At 39.1% G+C, this 13,759-nt stretch overlaps 1 protein-coding gene across 4 annotated transcripts in view; it reads left to right on the forward strand.

The window, feature by feature from the left end:
* The first annotated feature begins 807 nt into the window (after positions 1 to 807).
* Positions 808 to 13,759, forward strand: part of LOC117146996 (tyrosine-protein phosphatase 10D) — a 43,596-nt gene continuing 30,644 nt past the window's right edge. For 3 of the 4 annotated variants that reach the window (XM_033313675.1, XM_033313676.1, XM_033313674.1), the window contains exons 1-2: positions 809 to 1,149; positions 2,465 to 2,935. In XM_033313675.1, the coding sequence (XP_033169566.1) occupies positions 2,822 to 2,935 (114 nt within the window). In that variant the 5' untranslated portion in view covers positions 809 to 1,149; positions 2,465 to 2,821. Of the gene's footprint in view, positions 1,150 to 2,464; positions 2,936 to 13,759 lie in introns of all 4 variants that reach the window. The other variant, XM_033313673.1, reaches the window with a different exon arrangement.

Genomic DNA, 13,759 nt, shown 5'->3' on the forward strand with positions numbered 1-13,759 from the left:
TAGAACTTGCTAATCTCTAGCAATTAAAACATAGCCTGTAATTAACAATAATTAATTATAATAACCAGTAACAGTTCATGCAAATGAAACCTTAATAAATAATAAATTATATAAAAGAAAATTAAAGTGTTTTTATTTAATGAAGGAGTTGGAATACTACACTTTTCTATAGTAGGTACATAGGTTTCAATCGAAAAACTGATTTGAAATGCGCGCCCCCTTATTGCTGCCTTGCTCGCGCGCATTGTAGCCGAATAACGGTGATTCAATTCCCCTCTGAGGTGAGTTTGAACTATCGATTATAATCGATAGCATTCGGAGTTCGGAAACAAAGAACACCTTGAGTTCGATCACATCGGTTTTGCGCGGAATAAACAATAAAATATGAAGTGTTTGGTTTGTTAACATTTCGTCGTACATGCTGTCTGGGTGCGCATATATAGCCTATCGCCTTGGCTCACTGGAGCTAAGAAGTCCAATTGGACTAACATTTTGTGTGAGTAATTGAGTAATAATAATTACGGAACTCTGACTTGTAATGGCCAAAAACCTACTTCCGCAATGCTTGATTCACGTTAAAAGAATCGAGTAAAAGAAATTTAATTTATAGCCACGCAGCAAAGTAAGGGTTAATGCTGATTTTAAATAGTTGACAGTTACAAGCGACCATAGAAGCCGCAGAGGTTCCTATCGATACTATCGGTGTGTCATCGATTATTTGTCCAGCTCTACAGGTGAAACGAGCGTCGACGATTCCGATTCCAATTCCGATTCGAATTTCGACTCCGGACTCGAATCCGAATTTGAATCAGATTCCAATTCAGTGTGGTGAAGAGCGAACGGGAGTGCGGACGGTACGGACGCGAAATCTATTTAGGCGGGCCGCAAAGCAAACGCTCGAAAAACGCAAAATTTGTCGATTGTCCGTTCCGCTTTTTTCTTGTGTCTGTGCTTTGCGTCGCGTGCCTGCGTGTACGTGTAAGTGTGCGTGCGCCTGTGTTTGTTTTTTGTTATTTTTTTATAACCAACGACAACAACAGAAGAGAAGTAAATGAAATACACAAATTAACGGTGTATATATTTAAATGTTTTAGTTTTTTTTGGTGGCGTGCCGAATGAGCAAAATTTGAGAAAAACGCAGTGGAAAACGTAAGAAATGCTGAAATAAAGCTCAAAGTAAAAGCAGAAATTGAGAGTTGTTTGTGTGTGTGTATGTGTGTGCAATAATAATAACAAAAAACATTGGTCGAGGGGGGGCAGACACAGGCAGAGCGAGAGAGGTAGAAGCAACACCTACGCAGCTTTTTTATGTTTTATTTCGTTTTTTGGCATGCCGCTGCTTTCTCTCTTTCACACGCAGCCTCATTTGAATATTTTGTTGTTGTGCGGCAAATTTCTCCACTTCCTGTTTCTCTGACGGCATTCAATATTTTTGGGGATCTTTTTGGCTTGTTTCATAAAATCTCTATTTAATGCTCACAATAAGTTACGAAAAATTTCCAGCCGCATTAAAAAAACTTGTCCCACATTCAACAATAAATAGGAGGTGAAGAAATACGTTTTTAAAAACTTGTTTTGTTTTTGTGTTTTATGTGCCGAGATCATAAAGCTCTCCCTCTCTCTATACCTCTCTTCCTCTCTATCTCTCTTGCTCTTCTCTCTCGACCAGAAGGAAAAAGATCAATCAAATCTGCTCTGCTCTTCTTCTGTCTTCTCCTCTCTTTGCAACAAAGTTGAAGGTCTTTTTTGCATGACAACGCAACAACAACACAGTGCAACAAAAACAAACCATACACAGAACAAAATTAGAGTAGCTTAAAAGGAAACACTCCTAAATTAAATTAGTCCTACACCAGGATTACTGATTTATTACAAGTCTATTCAAAAGATACAAGGATTACAGCTTTAATCTTCCAGAAGATATGATAATTGTCAAAACAATTTGATTTTTGTGCCGTGCATCGTTTCGATTTCGCAAAACTGGTTTTCAGACGTTTAGTTTTATTTGTTCTTCATATTTATTTGTTTTATTTGCTGGCTGCGATATTTTAAATATTTCAATGACGTCAGCGGAGGCTAAATTATTGATCAGCAGTATTTTTTTGCAACTGCACAAGACAGTGCAATTAATTAGCACTTGTCTGCGAATTAGATTTAAATTGAATTAATGCATTGCTTAATCACACAGTTCCAGGAATGAAAACTTAAGAAGAACGGGTATTTCAATATTATACTTTACGGGTATTTAAGCAAAATGTTTAGTTTCAGTTCCACTGTGCCGAAATATAGAAACAAGTCGCAGAAAAATATGTAAAAAAGGAACTGAAGCTTTTGGCGCAAGCGCAAAGTGTTGGATAAGAAGAAGAGGAAGCGGAGCAGGTAGAGAGCAGGACAGCGCCACTATCTAGCTATCTCCTTCTTGAGATCACTCTTTCAGTTATTTTTAATTCATACTCTCTTGCAGATCACAAAAAAAAAAAAACAAACATACAAAAATATGTTATAATCAATTCAAATTAAACCAACAAACTGCAAGCAATTGGATTCAGGATAAAAATATACAAAATTTCACCAAACTGACGGGAAAACTGTGAAAACAATGCATTTAATCAAAGTAAAGACTAAACTCGCGCTGAAAATGCCCGAATTCGAAAGAAACTAGCGAAAAGCCCAATTCAAAAATCGCACAATAAATTGCAAAGTCCGCAGCAACAACAACCATAGGAACAAAAAAAATAAAATAAGACAAGAAGCAGGCAACAAAAGAGAGCCAGGAGGAGAGGAACACAAACAACGAAAACAGCAAAACGACGGCCCCAAAATGTTGTACCAGCTAAGTAAAGCCACTACTAGAATCCGGCTCAAAAGGCAAAAAGCCGTTCCACAACATCGCTGGCTCTGGAGTTTAGCATTTCTGGCAGCATTTACACTAAAGGTAAGCGAGAGGGCCAACAAACATGGCCAAAACACACAGTAGCGGGTGGATTTATTGGCCCGTAGAATTACCTGTTTCGTAGTTTTGGCTTGGGAAAAACGATTATTCAACACAACTTTTCATCTTACATCATTACTCATACATATGTACATCAATACAAGAGAAATATGCAAAAATAGATAGAAGTTAAAAGTCATATGATAAACAACAATAACCTCAAAGTGTGCACAATTAACTTTCTAAATTCGAGGGCTATCGGAACGACAAGGTTCTGCAAACATTGTCCGAAGTTATTTAATTATTTATTTGTGATTTACCCCGCCACCCCCGCCCCGCATTTAACCACCCACATGGAAATCATCGTCTTCGTCACTTTTGTCTGTGGTCTTTTCCCATGTTAATTAAATTCAATTATTTCGCATCGTGTTTGCTTTTCGCCATTGTTTATGCGAATGTATTTGTCTCACTGGACACAGTACTAAAAAACAAACAAACTCCAACCCGATCAAAGACCTTGAGGAAACAACAAACAAAAGCACAATAACCGAACAAGATTTTGCATTTTGCATCTTAAGTCGTGTGCTGTGCAGATATGAAGTAGAATGCATTCAACAGAAGACAACGATGATACCCTGTACACTCAGAAGAATTAGGTATATCAAACTTAACAGGCAGTTAGATTTTCGTTTCAAGGAATTGGTCTAAATACTTTGCATGCCTGGCATTTTTAATTGATACTTGGAGCTGTGTATTGCATAATAAGTAATTGCATTGCCGATTCCTCGATGTGTGCAACCAGCTGAGTGATGCAATCGATAAGGCTAGCAATTTTCCTAATTCGGTTTTTCACTGTTGCACTTTTGCACGAATTTCAATTTTCATAAAGTTTATACTTTATGGGGAAATATCTGAGAATAGGCTTTTTCATAGGGCATCGAGTCGTATTTTTACGTACTATTTGCTTTTTACTCGTTACTGGTTACTCGTTATGGATAATTAATGTGGGCCCGACTTGGCATGAATTCTGGACCCGCAATGAACCGGCTAGAATTCTGAATCGGTTTCATTTTACATTGACAAACTTTCATTCGTTGGCTTTTTTATTTGTTTATTTGCTTAGCAAAATTGTTGGCGCGTAACGACTACTATGTATGTGTGTAAACATTTATTCTAGTTCTAGTACAACTAACCAATTGTTTCCCGGTAGATCCATTTCAATTGGGTTTTTTAAGTCATTTGAGTTGTCGGTTTGTTTTGTTTATTTTTTTTTCTTTAACTGCACCGATAAATGGGCAGAAATATTTGCCATTTGGTCACATACAATCTCAACTTATTTCGTCGCTGGTGGCCATAAGTCACGTTTCAGTTTAATAGTAAACACGAGTATGTACATACATTCATTAATGCGAGTACACATCCATAAGATACTTTTCGCTTATATTCTTTTCCGTTTAAAAAGGTACAGTGTTTAACCGAATTGTCTTACCGATTATTATGCGATAATATTATAAAGCATTGTAAAACAATTTGTTGATAGCCTTAAACAAAAAAGCAATGGATACATATGTATGCACCGAAGTGCCCGATTAAATGGAGCGGAAAATGTGGCTTACAGAGAAAATTAAAAACAATTATCCCGGTAGGAATCTGAGGGGAACGAGAAAGTGTTGGGTAATTAAATGCCGGCCAGAATCCTCAGATGCACAAGGCAGATAGGACGACACTCTCCTCCCAAAAGAAACCCCGTGGAAGACCACACCCATTTCATGTCCAGGACACGTGTCAGCCGTAGCCGTAGAAACAAAAACATCAAGATGGGGCACATTTCTTCCAGAAAATAGCCGAGATTGGGGGAAAAAGGTGGCAAGAAGTCAGTCGGTGCAGGATGGCAATTAAATGCAACCCTGCATTGTCATGCAATTGACACCGAAAACACTTAGGTTTTTACCCCCTCGACTGCCGGAATGAAACCCCTTGGTTTTCTTTTTCCAACCAAAGCATAAACCGAATTCTACTCGAAAATGTGCATAAATTAAGTAACAATTAAGCCAAGTCGAGCTGAGCTTATTAACCCTGCGATGGCATGACTAATTGATCTTGTTCGAACTTAGCAATACTGGAATGAGTTAGTTGGAAGTGCATAATAAAGTGAAGGTTTCCTTAGAACTCAGAACCTGAAATCATATTCGATATCTCAGATCATTTCCACTTAACTCGCATAATTAACCAGAATTAGCAAAGATATAAGTTGTCGCCTTGGCACACTCTCCCGGTGCACTTCGTCACTACGCGGACTGCCGTTCACACTGATATATGCCAGATCTACTTTTGCGCGAGTCTTAAAAATATCTTGCAACAATATTTTTTGAACGAGTTACCGCTTCGCTTTCCACTCGCTTTCCCAGACATCAAACGCAGACTGAAAATAGAGCCTAATGCCGGAAATGCAACATCAAAATGTGAAATTAAGAGTGCAAAATCGAAAAGGAAAATGTGGTTTTTCGATGTGGGGGGAAACTGCTTCCATAACAGGATCCATTTCTCTGCCTGCAACATTATTTCAATGATCGATTAAGGCCCGGGGAATCGTTTGGCCAATCCTCCCTGCCTTCAAGAATAGTTTCTGATTGGAAAAACGAGCATTTTTCGGCATCGAGGAAATGTTTGGCCCATGCAGAGTGTTCCTCATTGTCCTGCCACAAAAGCATGAAAAGAACCGAAAACGAAATTGCTCTAACGGTGTTTGCTCCCGTGAGGCGTTTTTCGATTCACCCACTATTTATAAGGGTGACTTTTCCGCACAACTCTGGGCATATAGAACACCCATATATATATATATATATCTTTTAAGGTATTTACAGCTGCGGCGATGAACGCGGTAGTAGATATATAACATAGAAAAGTAACACACTTATTAAATATAATAATTTTTTTATTTTAATATTTAAACTTCTTGTGAATCCTAGTTCGTTTTTAAACACTAAGTTTCATTACAATACTGTTTAGTATTTCGAAAGATTACATTACGAAAGTTACATCTTTTGATACTATTTTTCGAAGTTAGTTCTACAACTGTGAACGCGTCTGTTGCCGAAATATGTGTGTGTGTGTGCGTTTACTATGCGAAGTCACTTAATATTTAGTTCACTGTACACATGATTCATAACCGGGGAGGTTTCTTCCAAATGAGGGGAGTTATTATATGAGGGCGAGGCCGGAAGGAGACTGCACTAGTTCCTGCCGCCACTTGAGCATTATGAAAGTCATAATTTTTGTATGCGAAAACTTTGTTACGCGTTCTGTCTGCTTACTAATTACTTGTGTGTGTGTGTGTGTGTGTGGTTGTGTGTTCTGCAGCAAAAGGTCGATAAAATGACTTGGCACAAATGGAGAGCTGAAATCTGGTGGCCAAAACTAGACCAGAATAGAATAAGAACATATGGTCGGATTATGTGGTGTACCCAGTCTAATCCATTTCGGAATGCAAAACAGCATTCTTCACTGAAAATGTGTGCTAAACACTTGCAATTCTTATTTGATAAATTGTGAAAAAACGATTCAAACTTTCCCCACAACTTTAATTACTTATATTGATCCGCTTTGCATGCTCCCTTTTTTTTTAATAAATCCTGACTCCATTTGTGATTAGCTGAACTTGTATTAATTAAAATCGATGCACGTACATTCTGTGCTGCAATCGTAAATCCCGATCCGTTTGTATTCAGGAATTCGCAATTTCAAGTGAACAAAAGGAGAACAAGCAGGGGGGAAAATAATAATAATAATAAAAAAAAAAATGGGCTGGGAGGGGGGTTGGGGCGGCGCTGTTTTGCAGTTGCTGTTTGTTTAATTGAAATTTATTGACTGCCCGCTTGTAAATTGTTTCATCTGGGGGGAAAAGAGAGGAGAACCAGATGCAGGGTGGCCTAAGAAATCACACCCGGGTTTTCCCCATTTTCTGCGCCACTTTTCCCCATGCGTTGACCTTTTCACAAAGAAAATCTTGCGAAATAATCCATAAGATAAAATTACTCCATATGGACGCATTATAGTAGCTCCATCGCATTTTCCGGGCTTGTCAATCTGTTTATTGGATAGTTCTTAGTCCGATGCCTGTCAGTTGGCCCAAACTGACAGGTTGTCTGTTTTATTCCATATTTTGACAGGCGAAATAAGGTGATTTTTAGGTGTGGAGTGAATGAAGTAGGTCTAAATACTTGAGCACTGCAACTAAAACTTTGACATCAATTTAGGGTAGAATGACTATATATATACATTTAAGAGGTAACTTCGAACAGCACTGAAAAAATATCTAATATTAAACGTGCCAATTGCACTTATTAACAATCCCAATGCAGTAAACCACTTTCATGGGGTTATTATACTCGTATATCACCAATTCTTTTGTAACAATGAAGCAAGCCAACTGGAATCGAACGAATCCACCCAAAAATCGAAGCTGAACAGGAAGGGAATGGATAGCGAAGACAAATCGGAACGCATCAATGATTTGCCATGGCAGGAAATAGTGACCGATGTCATTGGCCTTGAAATTTTTGTAAACTCGACAACCCTCCTCCGATGGGGGAAACTAGGGAAAACTCCCTCTAGGAAAACTGTTTGGCCAGCACGATCGTAATTTAGTTGAGTTCGAAGGGTGTGAATTCATTTGTCGATTTAATTATTAGTTGCTGCTGTTGCTAGTGCACTTGAAAAAAAACGTGGTAACATTAAGATTATTACATATTATATTGAAGCATCTTATTACGTGACTTGTGCATGTGAATAACATTTTATAGGCCAAGTTGTTTAGTTGCCAACTTTGCTTAATGTCAATCAATATAGCTTCCTTTTCTCTCAGTGCCGTTTTGTGAAACCCAATTCCCTGGCACTCCTGCTTTATTTTTCTGTGCCGCAGAAGCGGCGAATGCGTAGCGAGGGTGGATAGAAAAAATGTCCACCCCCCGAAGAAAATTATCGAGTGCGTGCGTACAATTCACTGACCTTGGGATATATGCACTCGTATTTGGGAATCGGAATGCGGAAACCTCAAACTCAATCGAATCGGGGTTGCGAGTTAATCCACTCCACATGGTCCACCAATTCAATTAGTCGATGCGAGCAGAATCAAAGATAAAAGCAAGACGGTTATTTGCCATCGATAAACGAATAATGAAAGAATGTCTTTTACTTCAACATGAAAGTGATATCGTATAAGGGGCGAGATAGTAACTGATATCGTTGAAGATATTTTCCCTTTTTTCTAATCAAATCTCTTCAAAATGACACCAATCTAAACCCGATTTCGTAGTGTCATAGAACTTTAAACTTGTGCAACTGATTCAGCTCTTCAAACGAAGTTAAATTGGACATAACAAGGATGACAGAGTTCCTGCACATTGCATATTCATCGCTTGCAACCCAATCACCCGCCAGACTGGGCTATGGACTCCATAATTGAGGTGCTTTATGCTCCAGGAAAAAAGAAATGTGCAGGAATATTCAGAGGATGTGCTCCTCCAGGGCTTGGAGTCTCTGAACGAGCATGTAACTAGACGCTAAATAACGTTTAGCATGGAAATGGCAACATTTCGCACAGTTGGCTTCGGCTTCACCTGTGGCCAAAACCACCACCACCACCATCTGCATCTGCATCTCCATTTCCACACACTTCCTCAAGCCTTCCAACTTCACTCGTGACTTAAACTGTTTGCATAAACATTTCCATTCTTTCTGCCATCCACATACGGCGTTCGCAACTCGCAACTCAGCCAAATCCCACCATGCACCATCATCCAGCATTAGGACTACGTGCTAAAGTGCACTGAGGAGTCAACAGCGTCTTCCCTGCAAATTCAATTTACCGCAAGTTTACCAAACACTGCAAAAATTATCACAAACTTTGTTCGAAGTTATTTTAGTAGTTGGGTTCTTTGAAAAAAGGTCAAAAAAAAGTCTCACAACAAATAACTACAAGTTTGGTCCACCCGGGGGCGCCACAAATGTTGTTCTGATTTCGTAATGTTTAATATATTCAATTGGTTAATGCTTCCAACTCTTATTTAAATATTATATTCAAAAAAAAATTTAAAAAAAAAATACAATTACGATTTTTTCTTATTAGTGAAGATAAAGTTTTCTATAACAAAGTTCATAATTATTTCAAATGTTCTTTATTTTCTCAGTGCCCACGCTGTTGACAGTTATGCCAGGTTGCGGTGGGTGGTTGTGTGGCACGTGGAAATTGGAGGTGCATCCTTAAGCCGTTTCTTAAACGTAGCAATCAGCTTACATGGCCATAATTCGCATAGGGTTTCAAGTCAACTGTGAATATATGATATCGTGTGCGCCAGCGACATTTTGATCGTCCTTTGCAGTTTGTGCGAGTTATCAGCACATTAAACGGTTCACGAATTCAATGACCATTGGCAATTTTCGGTGATAAAGTTCATTAAATGGCCTTTTCGACACGTGTGTGTGTGTGTGATTCGCGCTTTATTAGCACAGTATTTTATTGCCATTTTTATGGAATTTCACATACAAAAAGAAAAGATTGTACGAGTTTTTTTTTGACATTAAGAATGCTGAGACCTTTTCAAGTTTTAAAGAAAAAAGTATATATTATTTTTGAAGTATAATAAAAGTTAAATGATTTATGATACTATCCACCTCCAAAGGGAAAAACCCAGCACATAGGAGGGAAATCAAAGCACATTTTCCTCTCTCCCTCTGTGGAATGCATTTTTAACACTTTTTTGGCACGCATCTCGCGCCACTTTTCCCAAGGGTGGAATAAAAAAATGAAGGGGGAATCCCCTTCCTCCGGTTACGATGAAAATCGTGGGGTGTGAGTGGGCAACGCGGGGTAGTTCGATCTGACTGCCTTTATTATTTATCGATTGGCATTCGATTGGCCATTCTGCCTGTTAACAGTTCAGCTGGCGAACAATGGACGACAGACAGACATCAATTGATTGTTTTGGAAAAGCACCTCAAGCTCAAAAACATCGTCTTTTTCAATTTACTCAGTAAATACGTTCAGTAGCGTAGAATAAAGTAAGGAAATGTGACTACTTGGCATGAAATTTGAAATTTGTAAAGCCTTAAATTAAACAAAAAATAAAATCTGAAGCCAAATAAGCTGAAAAAGCCGAGACAAAACCAAAAGAAAGCAAACAAACAAACATATCAAACGTCCCTCAACATCTGTTGAAAAATGATTGAAGAACCAAAATGCCGACCGACACAAGCGAATGGAAAAGGCCAACATATGTGGCAAGCTAACCAACCAGCCCTCCCGAAATGACATCTATTCTTTGACATCTTTCTGGTATTATGTCACTAGGTGGGCAACGTGTCGGGCTGGCTTATGCTAATTTATTGCTGCACCAGAAGCTCCGGGACTCAGGTTGTACCGATGCTTCCTACGCCTGGTGCCAACTTTAGCCACCACCCGCGGACAATTGAGATATTTGTGTGCTCTAGTTATTTTCTATATTTTTTTTTTATTTATCCATTCATCCATTTCGACTAGGGGTTCTCGGAGGTTTTCAGGGGGGTTAAATCGCAGGGCAACAACAAATGACATTAACAACGCTTAGAGCAATTACACAGAGACAGACGACGGCTAGTGAGGGCATGTGTACGATGGGCAGGGTGGGTGAAGAAGGGTGCCTCTGGGCAGGGGATCGGATTATTTATAATGAGGCAATAACAATTTGTGCTGCAGTTGGTCATGACATTCGATTAAGCTGTCGGATGGCTTGGCTTTTGTCTCTCTGCCTTCTCACATAAGCAAAAGTTAAGCTGCTGGTTGCCGCCTTTGAATGTTGTATAACTAATTTGCGCTGTTTCCACATTATCATCTTCTGTAATCCGTGTAGTTCTTACGAATTCCTTGCCAGCGATTGAAAGTTATTCAATAATCTTCAATAATTTATGATGCAATTGGATTAGAATGTGTATTTAAATTCCGTTTCTCTCTCTTATCGTTTCAGGTTCGTAAACTAAACTCACGAATTTAACTGTAAAACGTCTATGGTTGCCCGAAGAGAAGGAAATTCAACTCTGTGAACTCTCACCACTGAAAGAAAAAGGGGGAAATGCGGAAATTCAGAGGTTTAGGTCTGATGCCACTTGAAAGCACTCAAGTTGTGACAGTAATGCTCTTAGGAGCAGCTATATATGCATATGCATTTATATACCATACACACATATGTACATGCATACGTACATATAGTAAAATTGCAAAGAGTGGGCGAAATCCATCTCATTGTTGCTCACAAAATTCAGTTTTATTGTCAAAAAGTGACAAAGACAAAGTTAAGACAAGTCGCAAGCAAATGTTATATTTCCAATATATGTAAACTGCATCTTTAAAGATTAAAGGGCTTTAAAGACTTATCGTAGATTTTGAATAATTTTATAATATTTATTACAAAGGGTTCTTGAAAAGCATTATTGTCAGCCCGAAATTTATTCATGCACTTGGCCCCTGCATAAACTTACTTGCTGCATTTAAATGCATTTAGAAACGCTTAGCTGGCACTGAAAACAGCCAGATGGAGACGGAAAGATATGGGATATGGAAAGATATGTATGTGCATGGGGATTGGTGGGTCAGGGGGTTTGGTGGGGGGCTCCACAAAAGGTCGGCCTTAACCCCTGACAGCGCCCCAAAGAATAGAGGCGAGCTGTGGAGCCCGCTAAGCTAAGACAAAGCTTTCTGGTTTATCTGTCTGCAGCAGGCAAGTGCGACTTCTCTTTCGCACTCTTTGTTTCTGTCTCTTTTTGCCAACGCACACACACACAAACACAGATCAGTGTGTGAGTGCGGCTCTATGCGGTTTATTTATGCCGTCTGCCTGATTTCCGCTTTTTAAATGTTTCTGCCCTCTGTTGCAGCTTCTGCTGGTTTGCTGCTTGGGCGAATACACTGGAAAAAACAAAAGTGAAATTCAAATGTTCACTTGCACGAATAATACCAGCCCAACTTAGAACACTTCTGCAATCTATGAAGATTATATGCATTAATTCAGACAACTTGATCATAAGTTGATATGTACATATGTATATTTAAAGGTATATAAAGGCAGTATTAACTTTTCTCAGTGTATGCTACATCGCCTCTGTCCTTCAAATCACACAACAACAAATTTATTTCCATTCTGTTCTTTTCTATGCGTTCGCAGTTAATTTTCGCTTTTTGTTTCATTCCGTCTGTCTCACTCCTATCTCGCTCCATCTCTTTCTGGCGGAGGTGCTAAGTGGAACACCAATTGGCCCTGACAAAGGCATTGCAATTAGAGAGGGGAGCAAGCGAGAGCGTAGACGGGCCTGAGTGAGATGGATAGAGATTGAACTGTGGGTGCATAGAAACGTTAATGGAGAAAGGATTTCTTGTAATAGATCCGTTCCTAATGAACAGCTCCATTTCCTCAATTTGAGAAAGGAAGAGAACTCGAGAAAGTGAGGAGAAATTAATTATAAAAGGGTGAAAAAGTTCTCTTCATCAAGGAGACGTTGGCAAAGGATTGAGAATTAATGTAGAGGTAGAAATTGAAGAAAAGTTTAAACAATGTACAATCCATTGACTTATGGGCTTGCATACATTTTTAATTTTCTAAACTTTCTGGTTTAAGTTTAAACTGAGATCTGTCAGTTTGCCAGTGTTTCGTTTTCAACGTTCCTACAAAATCGTAGTTCGATCAAGAAACTCTCTCATTAAATATACACTAATTATCTACCTAATACGATAATTTCCGTGTTAAATTCAACCCCGACCGCATGGTAACCTAATCAAACAGCAATTTAAAGCATTTCCCCATCGCCACCATCCAAAGTAAACAAATCAAACGGGGTGCAGATAATAAATGGGTGACGTACGGTGACGAGTTGCATGCAACCCCAGAGAAGAGTTAGATGCACTGACCGCAAACTGAAATGGAATTCCCTTGTCCAACGTGTCCGAAAGCCGAAAGGTCAACGCCAATAAAAGGTTTTGTGGATGGATGGATGGATTGACTGTATGCAAATGAGACTAATTAGATGACAGGACACGCACAAATGATTAAAACGAAATATTTCGGTTTTGTCGGGGTCACCACATTGGCTGTTCTTCGTGTTTTATTTAACCCCGTCCATCCAGCAGACAAATAGAGTTAAAAGCCGAAATTTGAAGCGGTTACACATAATTGTCAACAAATTTGAGCATGAAAAACCTCAACCCCCCCACAGAAACCTCAAACATTTTCAAGTGTACACCCTGCTGAGCATTGAAATACTTTTAAGCCAACGCTAAAAGGAAAATGATTAATTGCATTTGCTTCACGGCTGGGGAAAAATGGAAAAACGCCAAGAACAAGAGCATTTTCCAGCTTCTTAAGTAATTCCCTTCCAGCCACTGCCAACACTTTTCGAGGGTTGATGAACTCAAAAAAATCTTAGCTTTTTGATTCGATTTTAAGTGTATATTCGTTTTTGATAATATATATCTGCAGTCAGGTTATGTCGAATACTTGAGGCATTAGAACGAGTATTCCGTGGCAAGAAAAGTCTTCAAAGCAGTACTTTATTTCCGAAGGGCTTTTCATTTTGTGTAGGCGTGTTCCTCCGTGCGACTTTTACTTTGCCGCCTGATAAATTAAATTGAATTCCCCGCCTTTGCCGGGCTGTGGCGATGTGCTGAAATCCGTTTAAACGCAACTTTATATAGACACCCCGTCCCCCAAACTGGATACCATCCCCCTTATAAGTCTGCCACCCCGCCAAGCTGTCGCATCAGATGATGATGATGATGACGATGATGGTGGGAGCAATGAGCAT

The sequence above is a fragment of the Drosophila mauritiana genome, chromosome X (genome assembly GCF_004382145.1).
Source record: "Drosophila mauritiana strain mau12 chromosome X, ASM438214v1, whole genome shotgun sequence".
In the NCBI taxonomy this organism is placed as follows: Eukaryota; Metazoa; Arthropoda; class Insecta; order Diptera; family Drosophilidae; genus Drosophila; species Drosophila mauritiana.